The sequence below is a fragment of the Vulpes lagopus genome, chromosome 19 (genome assembly GCF_018345385.1).
Source record: "Vulpes lagopus strain Blue_001 chromosome 19, ASM1834538v1, whole genome shotgun sequence".
Classification (NCBI taxonomy): Eukaryota; Metazoa; Chordata; class Mammalia; order Carnivora; family Canidae; genus Vulpes; species Vulpes lagopus.
The window spans coordinates 18,472,926-18,489,105 of record NC_054842.1 but is presented as its reverse complement, the minus strand read 5'-3'; the positions used below and the strand labels follow the sequence as shown (position 1 = coordinate 18,489,105).

The following is a 16,180-nucleotide window of genomic DNA, read 5'->3' as shown; positions in this document are numbered from 1 at the left end:
CCAAACACTCTTCAACTTGTGGAGGTTCTACTATGTGTAAAGTCCTGGGCTTGGAATGTATGTAACCACATGCTTGGATTACCATACACCATAGCATCTTCAAATTTTTCCTCTATTTAGAAACATTTACTGTCCCTATAACATTCAGGATAAAATTCCAGTTCCTTCAATTATACCCTTTTTAATCCAACATACACCTATCCATCTAGTCCCAGATTTTCTCCATTCCATAGACTACCAATTTTATGAACTGTTAATAAAATTTCACATTGAGTTTGATAAATACTAGTCAAAAGTTAGGTCAAGTTGCTTTGAATATCGTAGGGTTTCTCAGAACTTTCAATATGCTAAAATGTGCATATAATCTGCTGTATTTTCCAAACATTTTACACATTTAACCATTGAATCCCTTCATCACAGAGGATTTCAGGAGACTCATAATTCTTATGAATACTGGACTCTTAACTTCTGTGACTATGTCTCCTCTATTTTCTGATCCGGCTTGTCTCTGAAACCATCATGCTATTACCATTTTCTAAGTGTTCTCACATCTTGGCCTTTCTGCCTAGAATGTTCTTTTCCCTTCATCTGCTTAATTTAAACTAGATCTTTGGGGCCCCTGGGTGGCACCATCTGTTAAGCCTCTGACTCTTGATTTCGGCTCAGGTCATGATCTTGGGATACTGGGATGGAGCCCCATGCCAGGCTCCATGCTCAGTTGAGAGTCTGCTTGAGATTCTTTCCCGCTCTTTCTGCCTCATCCCCCACTGTGCACACACTCTCTTTTCTCTCTCTCTCTAAAAAAATAAATAAAAAATTAAACTAGATCCTTAAAAACCCAGCTTAAAAATCACCTCCCCTAAAAATCTTACCCCGTTTTCTTTTTTTTGTGTGTGCTTTAACAGTAGCCTGTGTACTGTACTTACTATACAGTATTATAAATGGTTTAATTTATTTTTCACCTTTCCCCATTTCCTTAAGTTATAATTTTCTGGAGGAAAGACCCATGTACAGCTGAAGTTCATAGCCCTGGTGCATACAAAGTTTCAGACCTACATCAGCTACTAAAGAAAATAATTATTTTTAAATGCTAGACCAATGAATAATACCTGGTTATTTTTTTCATCTGTAGCAGAGATGGTATTTCTCAGGCATTCACAGCCTCCCTAGCCATTAGGCTGGACATATGACTAGTTCTGGCCAAAGGGCTCTAGAGGTCATATATTGAGATTGTAGAACCACACATTTCAGCATCTTGGATTTCTATGTCATTGCATGGAGAAAAGTAGCTGTTTAGCAGACATTAGATGAATGAAATATAAATGAAATGAAACTTTGCTGTGCCAGTCACTAAAATTCCAGAGTTTTGTCCATTTTAATTTAGATGTTACTCCAAGGCTAGTGGAAGTTTAATGCAGGCATGAGTGTGTGGCATAAAGACTTAAAAAAAATCTGGCAGTCCCTGATAAGTACTAAAAGATTGCTTTGGAATTACCTGAATTCTTTTTGATTTTGGTCACTAAGAAGCTGCTAGATGAACATTTTCTTAGCAAAGATGGCTGGGGAAAACTTACAGACATGGTAGCAATTACTGCTATATTTTAAATAGAACTGCCTAATTTGGCTTATTTTATGCAGAGAAAATGAAGTATATAGAAAGGATACCAGAATATCCAAGGAAATATACAATAGTTTAAAGAAAAAAGAAGCATTTTATAAAGTGAATGACAGCTTTGCTGTCTGCAGTTAGCGAATTCAGTGGAGAATTGCTCAATTTAGCTCTTGTTTTTCCTAGGCAGTCTAAACTTGAATCTCTAAGAAATTCCTCTGGATTGATTTGATTGTAGCTTGGGTGCCAGGTCTACAATTCAAGAAAGAGGAAATTCCTTTCTTCTTCATTTATGGAGAAGTTGGGAATTATTTTTTTTTACTAAGATAAAATTGACATATAACATTGTGTAGGTTTAAGGTATACAATGGAATTATTTGATCTATCTACATATTGCAAAATGGTCACCAAAATAAGATAAGTTAACATCCATTACTTCACATAGTTACATTTTATTTTTGTAGTGAGAACGTTCTGAATCTACTCTCTTAGCAACTTTCAAATGTACAATATTGTTAATTATATATACAAATAACTATAAATACTGTATATTATGCTGTACATTACATCCCCAGAACTTATTCATCATGTATAACTGGAAGTTGACTATTTTCACCCATTTCTCTCACTTCCCAACTCCCCATCCTGGCAACCACCAATCTTCTCTCTTTTACTACGAGTTCTTTTTTTTTTTTTTTTAATGTCTCACGTATAAGTGAGATTATATAATATTTGTCTTTCTCTGCCTGACTTATTTTACTTAGCGTAATGTTCTCAATGTTCAGCCATGTTTTTTTGTAAATGGTAGGATTTTGAGAAGTTGGGAATTTAGGGCTTTATTTCAGAAGGATAGTGACTGAATATAAATCCCAAGGGCTTTATTTTTCTGACTATGGTCTTAGTTGCAAGTAGCAGAAACTGACTCTGAACTGCAAAGGGATTTATTGGGAGGAAATTGTGTAGCCCACAGAATCAGTAGGAAGGCTAGAGAAACAGGTTTGGAAATGATTGACTGCAGGGACAATTAGTAAGGACATCTCGTCACCACCCAAATCCAGAAATAGTGATTATTCCAGTGGGGGGAAATATATCTATGTCCTCACCTTAATGGAAGGGGTATAATCCAATCAATCTATTATAGGATAGCTAGGTTGCTTTGCCCTCACTCTGAGGAAATGTGTTTAAAATCAGAACTTAGGGTTGGTTGCTGCTGCTGGCAATCGGAGCACTCACTGGTGGTCACAGCCAGTTGACTTTCATGGGGAGATTTCTCTGCCTGTTGGCATAGACACTTAGTTCATGAGTTCATTGACTGAAGACAGGCTTACTGACATTCACTAGATAAATCATCTGATTACTAAGAGTTTCCTCCACAATGGGACTCTCTCTGACCCAGTTAAATTATCAGCTACCCTCTATGAATAGGTCTTGAATCATATCTTGAAAAGTTTTTATTTCCAGCAAAAGTGAGAAATTGTATGTACTGCTTATGGTAGATTATACTATTTTCCTCATTATTAATACCCCTTTTATTAAAGGATTATATAACCTATCCATTGTCATGTGATTGACAGTTCTTTCTGTGGAGACAATTGATTAGGCTTTGCCATATGACATGTTTTAACAAATGGAGTGTGACCAGACATGGCATCTGGCATCCTCAGATAAAACATCAGAATGCCATATGAGCTCTGACATCATCCCTTTTCACTCTGACACAAGAATGCAATGCTACAGATGGCGGATACTCTTTCATTCTGGATAAGACTGAGAAAGCACGTAGAACAAAGCTGTAGCTCACCCAGAGCCAACCTGATAATGAGTGACAAATAACCTTTATTGTAAGCACTAATGTTTTGGGGTTATTTGAACCACAACTTACTCAGTGAAAGATAACTTATATCCCACTCAGTCTTCTACCCATGGGAAAACTTCTCTTTATTGTCTTTCATGGCTACTCATTACGAAAGTTATCAAGTTGCCATGGTCCCCTTTTGGTTGATCCTGGCACCATATTCTGGAACTGTCTGTAAGCTACACTTCTGTCTTTCTCTTCTCAGATCACTAGCCAGAGGAAAGTCCTCAGGAGGCCATAAGTGAGGGCTGAGGGAAGGTGGCAGAAGACATGAGTGAATATTCAGGGAGTGTAAACCCCTTACTCAGGCAAATCACTTGTACCTTTAAGATGTATCTCAGTTCTTTATCTCTCTCTAGATCTCTGTCTTTGTCTCTTTCTCTACGTAATTCTACCTACCTTTAAAATAGGTAAATATATCAATATATATCAATGATATGATTATGGTTTTGTGAACTGTGCCTGAGTTTATAATGTTGCCATTAGTTAAATAATATTTAATATGTGATGTTTCAAGAAGTTATTTGATCAGCTGGCATCCCTTGGAGGTGTTGGGTCTTCATTAGTAAATGAAGTAAACCAAGAGCTGTTTTTCAAAGGGACAATAACTTGAAAGGGGCATGTTTGTCCCCCAAAGCAAGAAATTGCCTTTTAAATCTTGTGGAATTCTGCACAGAGTATCACAGTCTGCCATAAACCCATCAAGTCTTATTAGATTTTTTAAGTCAAGTGTTAGGGCTGGTGGTAGCAGCTTGGACCAGCTGGAGAATCTCCATTTGCCCTTAGTCTCACTTAAGTTGACAACCATTGAACTCAACAGGAAATGGGGTAGAGAAGTACACCAAAGCATGGTGTATATTACCTCTATAACCCAAGAAGGTCACTAAGTATTGTGACTTTTTTTTTGTAGGAGGTTCAAGTTGTAGCAAGTTTCTGCCACTTGGAGGGACATCTCAACATACCCCAGAGTACTAGATCCCAGAAACTCCACTGGAGGGTCAGATCCCTGTATTTCCATGCAATGTATTGTCCTCAATCTGGAATGTATGTTTTTACTTAAGGAGGTTGAGGACATTTACTACTTTCTGTTCTCCAGGCCTTAATAGAGTAAACCAGATTGTTTCCATGTTTCGTTTATACTTTTTAGTGAGATTTTTGGCAGATATTTTGCTATTACCCAATACTTCTGAAGGTTATGAACGTACTTATTCAGGAGGTTTAGGCTTTCTTTTAAATTTTCTTTAGCCATGTAATATTTCTAATAGGCATGGAATAAGAAAGATGAAAGGGAGTTATCTAGTGTGATAATTTGACTAATTCATAAAGAGAGATAAGTTGTGTGTTCTAGTTCTGACAGAATTAGTAGCCCTTCTAAAGAAGTCTTGGGTATATTTGCTTATGGGTTGGCCTGTCAACATATGATATCCAAGAACCAGATTTAATCTGAGGCAGTGAGCTCAACTTTTTTGGGGTCTTGGAACCCTTTACAAATCAATTACATCTATAAACCCTCTTCTTAGAAATATAAACATGAAACTCTTTAAATAGGTAAATGAGGTTTGCCAAATTGCTGAAGCTTATTCATAGAGGTCTGAGAACCCACACTCTAATCTGTGCTCCAGGAGAACTGGCAAGGGATATATTTGAATGGGAAAGGCTATGTGAGTGGTTTAGTAAAGTTAGTCTTAGGAGGCTAGATATCATCCTCTCTCTTGACAATTAAGGCTGCTTATTTCCTCCACTGGCATTATCTTGAATCATTGTCAATATTTTGCTCATGGGCTCTTTCTTCCTTCCCAGGATTTGATTATTGTAATTCTTCATTATGTGCACACTCTTTGGGAATCAAACTCCTTAGGTAAACCTTTTAAATTGAGTCAGATCCTTTTTCTTTAGAACCTGACAGATTAAACAATTTCAGTTTAATTATGGAAAAATAAAACATTTATTTCCCTTTTGGCTAGTTAATATCAAGTACAGCAAAGTCATTCTGGTTTCTGGAAGCCATATACCCCATACATGTGTGGGATGATACCAATATTGCCAACAAACATTTCAGGAAAGCTTGGTACCGCCAAAAATTGCATTGGAATTTATCCTAAAGGGACATACTGAATAATTTCTCTCTTATTCGGCCAGTAATCACATACAGAATCCCTGGGAAATATTAAAATATTGTTTTAACATTTCATGTATTAATTGGGATAGACTGGTAGTTCAAATAATTTAATTTCAATATATATTTACTAAGAACTAAGGGGCTTATGGTTCAAGGAGAGCTATCAAAATTGTGATGAAAGGCAAAATTGACTTTTGAAAAAGTACAGGAAAATTGTGGTCACATAAGTGGCAAATTGAAATACATCAAGCTTTGAGCAATTAGTGAGAGTAGGAGAGGGAGAAGTAAAAAAGAAAACTCATTTGACCTTGTCATTGGGAAGATTGCCCTTTGAGTATCACAGATATAATTACATTACAATCTCGGGGAAGGAAATTTCATCATAGTTCCTACGTAGCTGTGCTCTGAACGAGAGTAATAATAATAGAAATATTGTTAATTGTTTTTCAACATTTAGGTTTAACCTACAGACTAAGTGCAAAAAATAAAAATCTTTCAGAACAGAATGTAAATATTATCAACCTTGACAATGGAAAAATAAAAGTATTCCTAAATGAAGCTGAGAAAATGAAAAAGGGAGGAAATGTGAAGGAAACAAAGGGTTGCAATGAACCTTTTATTATGAATGTGAAGAGTAAGATTCCATTTCTGTTGGTGGGAAAAATTATATTATATTAATAACCTAAAGTAAAAGTAACCATTAAAAAACTAAAAATAAGGATCTAAGCATCATAATTTTTGAAGTTATAGCAGTAAGGGAATAATAATATCTAGATTTGATAAATGAAGAGTTAGTGGTATAAACATATTATTTAAAATGTGCAGATAATTTTTCAAAGAACTCAGAACATAAATTGTTGAAAATGGTTCACTCTGGGACAGAGGACTATTACTTTCTGTCATTGATGTTTGGGGTATATTTAACTTTGGTCATGCTTTAATTTGATTAACATTTTCAAAAACTTTAAAAAAATGAACCAAGTAGTGAAGAGAGGAGAGAGGAGTCTATAAAGCGTGTTTTCTAATCTGTAAGAGGTTGCTTGCTGTGTGTCCACTTGCCCTGTGACTCTGTTAGTGAAGCATGACAAACTGTCATGTCTATGCAGAGTGGATAGTGGTGGTCAAATGGATTCTTTTATTGATCTATATACAGCTTTTTTCCCTTTTCAGTTTGATCCTGTAGACTCTTAGCTGTCATAGGACAAGAAAGGATGTGTAACTGGGTACATATTAAAGCAGATAATAAAACCACTAAAAAAGCTATTTAAAAATTATGGGAGGAAGTGACATCAGGAGGAATGGTAGAGTAAGGACCTTCAAAAATCCTCTCTTTCATAAAGGAATGAGAATAGTGGAAAATCAACTTTTTCAAAACCCTGGAAATTAACCAAAGATTGCAACAATTTGAAAAATATTTATTTGAGAAAATTCTGAATCAGAAAGAACACCAAGCTTTGTGGTGTTTTAACTTGCTTAGTCTTATTCTCCTTTTTCCATCTCAGTGGTAGCCTTGGAGACCAATAACATATACTGAATACCTGCAGCCTAGCAGCCTCTGTAGAGACCAAATGAGACGGCAGCTCCTCTAAGCTCAATTACCGTATAACTAATATTTGACCAGTATGTCAGCCTCTTGGAAATCCCACTAACAAGGAGTGTTTTTATTTGAACTGACTCAAAGCCAACCCATTGTAGTCTTTTCTCAAGGAGCATTTATCTAAAGTCATCAGTGGCAATTATTAAACATTGCAATTGCCTGAGGTGGTAATAACAGTTGGGGAAAACAACGAGCTGAACAAGAACAAAAAAATCTAAAAGGAAAAGCTGGGAAATTAGATGTATATAGAGGACTTTGAATGGATTCAGCATATTCTAGGAATATAGAAAACTACTCCTATATGTAGAGCAGTGTACATTCTCAGAAAAAAACTTGAAAAGGTTCTAAGCTCTCATCTCCAGCTGATTTTAAAGCTATATGCAAGCAGGATGTGAAGGCTAAGACAGAGTTGTAAACTGCCTGCCTGAGTGTGGAAAATATGCCCCAGTATGTACACCAAGATCCTCAGCAGAGTCTGGGAGACTTAACTGGTTCCAGGCATTTAAGGAAATCTAATTCAAGCATGAGATGACCATTAACCTAAATGGGCAGAGAATCCAGTGGCCACACACAATGTAGAACAATTAGTGCTAGAATACAAATGACAGATCAGCTCAGAAAATCACTAAAAAAACCACTGAAACAACAGTAACAAACAGGAACTACCAATCCTGGGGAAGGAAGATCTGATTTCCAGAATTGCCACATTATATTACTTCAAATGTCCTGCTTTCAACAAAAAAATTATGCGATTTACAAAGAAACAAGAAAGTGTGATGCATACATAGGGAAAAAAGCTAGTCAATAGAAATTATCCTTGAGAAAGCACAGGCATGACACTTTTTTTTTTTTTTTTAAATTTATGATAGTCACAGAGAGAGAGAGAGAGGCAGAGACACAGGCGGAGGGAGAAGCAGGCTCCATGCACCGGGAGCCCGATGTGGGATTCGATCCCGGGTCTCCAGGATCGCGCCCTGGGCCAAAGGCAGGAGCCAAACCGCTGCACCACCCAGGGATCCCCCCAGGCATGACACTTATTAAGTGAATGTTTTTAATCAGCTATTCAGATGAGGTGACTGGGTGATGGGCCCCGAGGAGGGCACTTGATGGGATGAGCACTGGGTGTTATACTATATGTTGGCAAATTGAACTCCAATAAAATATATATATAATATATATATATATATAAAATATACAATAAAAATATATAAAAAATATATATATATAAAATCAAAGAACATATTTAGAAAGGAAATTTAGGAGAATAAACCATGTCTAGGAACTAAAAGAAATACAAGAATGATGTCTTACCAAATAGAGAATGTCAGTGAAAAGATGGAAGTTACAAACAAGAACTAAATATAAATTCTGGAGTCCAAAAATATGATAAGTGAAGTGAAATTTAACTTAGAGATTCAACAGCAGATTTGAGTTGGCAGGATAAAGAATCAGTGCACTTAAAGATAGATCACTTAAAATTATCTCATATGAGAAAAGACAGAATAAAGTGTGAAGAAAAGTGAACAATCTCAGAAAACCTGTGGGACACCATCAAGTTAAAGAACATATGCAGAGATGCCTGGGGGGCCCAGGGGTTGAGAGTCTGCGTTTGGCTCATGTCATGATTCTGGGGTCCTGGGATTGAGTTCTGCATCGGGCTCACTGCATGGAGCCTGCTTCTCCCTCTGCCTGTGTCTCTGCCTCTCTCTCTGTCTCTCATGAATAAATAAAGAAAATCTTAAAAAAAATAAAGAACATATGCATAATGGGAATTCTGGAAGGAAAGGAGAGAAGGGAGAAAAAAAAGAATATTTGAAGAAATAATGGTTTTTCTGAGGAAAATTAGCCAAATAAAGGCATCCAGATTGAAAAGGAGAACTAAAACTACCTCTTTTCACAGGTGGCATTGATCTTGTATATAAAATTTGTATTTAAAACTTTGAGAAAAGTGTTAATATATATATCCAGGAAGTTTAATAAACTCTAGGTAAGATAGATTCAAAGAGACTGACACCTAGACACATCATAGTCAAACTTTCAGAACTTGAATACAAAGAAAGACTCTTGAAAATAAGATGAGAAAAATGGCTTATCCTGTACTAGGGATCCACAATATGGTTAACAACTGAGTTCTCTTCAGAAACCATGGAGGAAAAAGCTAGTAGGATGATATATTCAATGTGTTGAGGGAAAAATAAAAATAATTTTAATTAATAATTTGAGTTCCAGCAAATCTATCCTTCAAAAATGAGGGCAATATTAAGACATACGTGTGATAAACAGAAACAGAAAATTTGTTAGCAGGCATGCCCTGTAAGAAATGCTAAAAAGAGTCATTCAGGCTGAAATGAAAGAATACTACATAATAACTTGAATCCACATGAAGAAATAAAGAATATCAGTAAAAGTAACTATATAGGTAAATGTAAAAGACAAGAATTTTTTTGAAAACTCTTTCTTCCTCCTATCAATTTAAAAGACACCTTCATAAAGAATAATTATAAATACATGTTGATGGTGGTATAATGTATAAAATATAATTTATATGACAATAATAGCACAGAAGAAGGGGTAGAGAATGAATATAAAGAAACATTTTTGTGAACTACTAAAATTGAGTTGATATTAATTTGAACTAGACTGTTATAATTTAATATATTAATTATAATCCTTAATCACCAAACAAACAAAAATGCATTGTAAAAGAAACAGGGAAATTGAAATGGTACTTATTTAACACTAAATGAAGCAGTAATGAAGGAATAGAGGAACAAAAAAGACATAATATATATAAAAAGACATGACAAAATAGCAGATATAAATTCTTTTTTATGAGCAATTAGTCAAATGTAAATCAATTAAATACTCCACTCAAAAAGCAAAGTCTGACAGGATGGATTTTAAAATGATCTCACTATATTTTGTCTATAAGATATTCAAAGACACACTTTAGATTCAAAGACATGAAAAGAAGAAAGTAACAGGATGGATAAATGTATACCATGCACATAGTAACCAAAAGAGAGCTAGGTGGTTATATGATCGTTAGAAAAAAATAGACTTTAGTACAAAAACAGTTACGAGAGACAAAGAAGGGTATTTTATAAAGATTAAAAATTCAAACCATCAAGAAAATGTAACAAATATAGACATATGTTTACCTAACAAAGCCCCGAAATATGTAAAGCAAAAACTGACAGGGTTATAGGGAGAAATAGACAATTCAACATTAATAGTTGGGGCCTTTAAAATCCCATTTTCAATAATGGATAGAGTAATTAGACATAAGATCAACAAGAGAATCGAAGATTTGAATAACACAATAAACCAAGTAGTCCTAATGACATATATAGAACAGTTCACTTGATAACAGTAGTGTACATAAGACAATTGCACGTGGGACATTCTCTAGGATAGGCCATAAGTTGGACCATAAACAATGATTCAATATATATATAAAAAACACCGAAATCATGCAAAGTATGTTTTCTGACCACGGTGGAGTAAAATTAGAAATCAATAACAGAAGGAAATTTGAGAAATTTGCAAATATGTGGGAATTAAACACATACCCTAAACAACAAATGGAGCAAAGAAGAAATCACAAGAGAAAGTAGAAAATACTTTAGGATGAATTAAAATGCAACCACAACATACTAAAACTTTTGCACTGGAGTTAAGCAATCATGCTTAGAGAAAAATTTAGAGCTATAAATGTTGATATTAAAAAAAAAACTCAACTCAGCAACCTGATCTTTTACTTTAAAAAAATTAGAAAAAGAAGAGTAAATGAATCTGAAGCAAGAAGAAGAAAGGAAATAGTACAGATTAGAGAAAAATAAATGATATAATAATAGAAAAACAATTGAAAAAATCAATAAAACCAAAAGATTCTTTGAAAATACCAACACATTGTCAAACCTTTATCTAGACTTATGAAGAAAATAGAAGACTAATTAGTAAATTTAAGAGTAAAGAAGGTTATAGACCTTAAGGAAATCAAAAGGCCAGAAGTGAATGCTATGACAAATATATGCGAACAAACTAGATAACCTAGATACAGTGGAAAAATTCCTAGAAAGTCACATCTATCATAACTAACTCAAGAAAATCTGCATAGACATATAACAAATAAAGAAATTGAATAATAATCAAGAAAGTTCCTACAAAGAAATGATCAGGACCATATAGTGAATTCACTAGTGAATTCTATCAAACATTTAAAGAAGAATTGACACCTATCTTTCACAAATTCTTCCAAAAATTAGAAGAGGAGGTAACATTTTCCAAACCATTTTCATTAGTCAGCATTACTCTTATACTAAAATCGTCAAAGACATCAAAAGAAAAAACAACTGTAGACTAACATTCTTTATGAATATAGAAGCAAAAATTTTCAAGAAACTACCAAAAATTTAAATCCAACAAGATAAAAAAGGGTTGTACACTAAATCCAAAAGAATTTATTCCAGGAATACAAGGTTGTTTCAAGATAGGGAAACCAATCAATGTAATACAATATATTAATAGAATAAAGTATCAAAATCACATCATCCTCCCAATTAATACAGAAAATATATTTTAAAAATCGAACACATTTCACTATAAAAACAGCCAACCAACTAATAACAGTAGGGTATATCCTCAATCTGATAAAGGCTATCTATGAAAACCTGAAAATATCATACGTAGTAGTGAAGATTGAAAACTTTTCCCCTAAAATTGGTAAACAAGGCAAAGATGTCTGTTCTTACCAACTATAATCAGCACTATACTGGAGGTTCTAGCCAGGGCAATTGGACAAGAAAAGAAAATAAAAAGCATCCATATCAGAAAGGAAGAACTTAAACTATCTCTATTCACAGATGACCTGATCTTGCAGAGGGAACATCCTTAGGAATCTAAACAAACACACACACACACACACACCCCTATTAAACCATACAGCAGGATCCCTGGGTGGCTCGGCGGTTTAGCGCCTGCCATCGGCCCAGGGCATGATCCTGGAGTCCCGGGATCGAGTCCCACGTCAGGCTGCCTGCATGGAGCCTGCTTCTCCCTCTGCCTGTGTCTCTGCCTCTCTCTCTCTCTCTCTCTCTGTGTGTGTGTGTCTCTCATGAATAGATAAATAAAATCTTAAAAAAAAAACATATAGAAAAGCTCTAGGATACAGGATCAGCATACAAAAGTCAGTCATATTTGTATACAATCATAATGAACAACCCGAAAGTATAATCATAAAAGTAATTCCATGTATAACAACATCAAAAAGAGGGCCGGGCTGTGCGAGGATGGAGCCTGCGGGCGGCGGCTTCTCCGAGGACCAGTTCCGGGAGGCCTGCGCGGAGCTCCTGCGGCCGGCGCTGCCCGGGGCCAGCTGGGAGCTGCTGCTGGAGGCCCTGGGCATCAGCATCTACGGGCTGCTGGACCAGCAAACTGGACTTTATGAGTATAAGGTCTTTGGTGTTCTGGACAATTGTCTGCCGGATGTACTTGCGGATGTCTATATGGACTTAGACTACAGAAAACAGTGGGACCAATATGTTAAAGAACTCTATGAAAAGGAATGCAATGGAGAAACCGTGGTCTACTGGCAAGTGAAGTACCCTTTTCCCATGTCCAACCGAGACTACATCTACATCTGGCAGCGACGAGACCTGGACTTGGACGGGAGGAAGATCCACGTGATCCTGCAGAGCACCTCTGTGCCTCAGATTGCTGAGAGGTCTGGTGTGGTCTGGGTGAATCAGTACAAGCAGAGCCTGGCAATCGAGAGTGATGGCAAGAAGGGGAGCAAAGTTTTCATGTATTACTTCGATAACCCGGGTGGCCAAATTCCGTCCTGGCTCATTAACTGGGTCGCCAAGAGTGGTGTTCCTAACTTCCTGGAAGATATGGGGAAAGCCTGTCAAAACTACCTCAAGAAAACCTAAGGAAGTCAATTGTGTGTCAATGGAATGGTTTCTCTGGGAATGCCACAGGCCACCGATGCTCAGCTTTCCTTTCACTCTGCCATCTTCAGAGAGCTGCATGCTCTCCTGCACATCATCCCTGAGTGTGTTTGCCTGACACCAGGCTTCCTTTCCCAGTCTCCCCACCCCAGGACTGGCTGCCTTCTTCCACTGTTGAATATGGGTCAGAATAGGGAAACTCTTGCTTGTTTATTTTTAAAAAGGGAAGTCCTCAGTAGAGAACACAGTCATTCCATTGTGCCATTTCAGCGGGATGTGACTTCTTGCAGCTCAGGAGGGCCTGCTGGGAGCCCCATCCCCTTCAGAATGGAGTCTCAGGGCAACAAGACTGGATGATATGGACTGAAGTCCATTTGCCTTATGCTTTGGTGTATTGATTTGGCTGCAGTGTGAGGTGATAATGCAGTAAGTCTCTCTCCCGATCCTACTTGTGGAAGATCATGACCTGTTTTGATTTCAAACCATTCTGAAAACTAGTACAGGCCTAAGCACTTAATGTGATAACCACTTTTTTTCTCATCATCCATGTCTAGATTTCTGTTTCCCACATGCCCCAGGGGAGAGGCTGCGCATACCTTGCTTATTCTGCATTTTATGGGAAACTGAGGCATCACGATGGCTCTGGAAGTTAGCAAAAGTCAAGATGCTCTGCACACAGCACTGTGATAAAGTGTCTTTCTATGCAATAAAATGAATTACCTTCTAGAATGTTTAGAGATACTGAACAGATATAGTTCACAGCGAAGGAAATATTAATTAGTGGATTGATCAACTCTCCACCTTTTCCTCAGGAATACAACCTAAGTTGCCTGCCTCTTCGACCATCAAAAGACTTCCAATTTCTTGTTTTCTCCTGAATTTTGGTAAGCCAGGATGATCTGTGGCTAAAGGCACAGCTTTCATGATCTCAGGGAAACATTTTAACCACAGTGTTATGGTACTGAATCTTGATTAGAGGTCATAGAAATTCAGGATGTGAAAACAGAAGCAGAGGATTTATTAAAACGGGCGGTCTCAGACTGTATGTTTGCTCTCTGGGAAAATAGATTGATACCAATAAATACCGAGTGACTTACAAAAAAAAAAAAAACCCAACATCAAAAAGAATAAAATACTTAGGAATAAATTTAACAAAATAAGTGGAAAACTTATACATCAAAAACTATAAAACATCTTTGAAAGAAAATTGAGACTTAAATAAATGGAAATGTATCCTGTTTTCATGGATTAGTCAGTTAATATTTTAAAGACAGAAATACTTTCCAAATTGGCCTATGGATCCAATGCAATCCCTTTCAAAATCTCAGCTGCCCTTTTTTTTTGGCAGAGATTGGCAAATGGACCTTAAAATTCATATGGAAATGTGTGGGATCCCAAATGGGCATAATACTCTTGGAAAAAAGAGATTTGGAGGACTCCTACTTCCCACTTTGAAAACTTACTACAAAGTTGCAATATCAAGATTGTGTGGCATAAAGATAGACGTACACATCATTAAATAGATTGAGAGTCCATAACAAACTCTTACATTTATTGATTGATTTTAATTGATTTTTGATAATAGGGACAAGATCATTGGGGGGTGGGGTGGGGGAGAAGAATCAATAAATAGTGCTGTGACAATTGAATATCCACATGCAAAGTAATGAAGTTGGACCCTTACCTAATACAGTGTTAAGAAATGTATCAGAGCTAATGTATTAAAAGATAAAATTATAAAAATTATAGAAGGAAACACAGGCATAAGTCTTTGCATGCTTGTATCAGGCCACGGTTTCTAGATATGATATCAAAAGCACATACAGCTAAAGAAAAAATGTGTAAAGTTGACTTCATATTTAAAACCTTATGTACTTTAATGGACAAAATCAAGAAAATGGAACGACAACCCATAAAATGAGAGGAACTACCTATAAATTTGTATAAGTTATATAGCATTGTTATAAGTTATGTAGCATCGAGAATATATAAATAGCTGTACAACTCAACAAAGGGACAAAAATCCAACAAAGAGACAAATGGACAAAAAAATCCAACAAAATTTGTGAAAAGGATTTAAATAGACATTTATCTAAAGAAGATATGTAAGTGTCCATCAAACAGATGAAGAAATGCTCAACATTATTCATCATTAGAAGAATACAAATGAAAACCAAAATGAATGCTGCTTCATATTCACTAAGATGGCTATGATTAAAAAGATGGATGATAGCAAGTGTTCACAAGGACGCAGAGCCACCATGTTTATCAGAGATAGTGGATTGCTTGGAATTTGAATATTCTTTTTCATGGCATTGTAAGGGAGAGCGATCCCCTCTGGGTACTAAGATAAATCAGAATGGTGGTGGGGGCCCCAGGAAGGGAATCTACACTTCCTGATAATAGGGCAGGTGAGAGATCCTTGATATTCCCCTCTGGTCATAATCTCAGAGTTGTGGGATCGAGCCCTGTGTCAGGCTCTATGCTTGACAGGGAGTCTGCTTGAAATTCTCTCCCTTTCCCACTGCCCCACCCCTTGATCATACACACACTCTCTCACATTTCCTCTTTCTCTCTCAAGTAAATAAATGAATCTTAAAAAAAAAAATAAGACAGGGGAGAGTCTGACTGATTATTTGAAGAAATGAAAGATGTCCTAATTGTACTCCAAGTTGGTGAATCAGGTCAGAGTGATTGCAGGGAGTGGAGGTGGAAGACTGAGAGAAGGTGGGAAAATATTAATAAATCCTCAGCTCAAAAAACTTCAGACAGCACATGGCACATGGTAATAAATGGCACAATACCATGATTTTCATGTAATTAATATTTCTTGTTGTGATGTTGTATTCAAACCAGTTAAGATGGTGGTACAGGACTTTGGTACAGAATCTGGTGAGGAGATTATTTCTGGTCTAACTCACCTGTTCCCTGCTGTCATTGTGTTATCAGACTATTCTCTTTATTTCTCCTGTTGTCAGAGAGCCAGATATACCACTTGAGTGAAAGTGTAGCATGCACAGAAACCACTTTAGGTGATCAAGACCTGATG

General features: G+C 36.4%; 1 protein-coding gene across 1 annotated transcript; it reads left to right on the top strand.

Moving 5' to 3' along the window:
• Positions 1–12,460: 12,460 nt before the first annotated feature.
• On the top strand, positions 12,461–13,402 carry LOC121478558 (phosphatidylcholine transfer protein-like). The gene has a single exon (XM_041733640.1). It carries the CDS (start codon positions 12,472–12,474, stop codon positions 13,111–13,113), a length of 642 nt encoding a protein of 213 aa, XP_041589574.1. The 5' UTR covers positions 12,461–12,471; the 3' UTR covers positions 13,114–13,402.
• The last annotated feature ends 2,778 nt before the right edge of the window (positions 13,403–16,180 follow it).

Excerpts from the sequence above, each read along its gene's own strand:
- LOC121478558 (XM_041733640.1), top strand. The coding sequence starts at position 12,472 with ATGGAGCCTGCGGGCGGCGGCTTCTCCGAGGACCAGTTCCGGGAGGCC.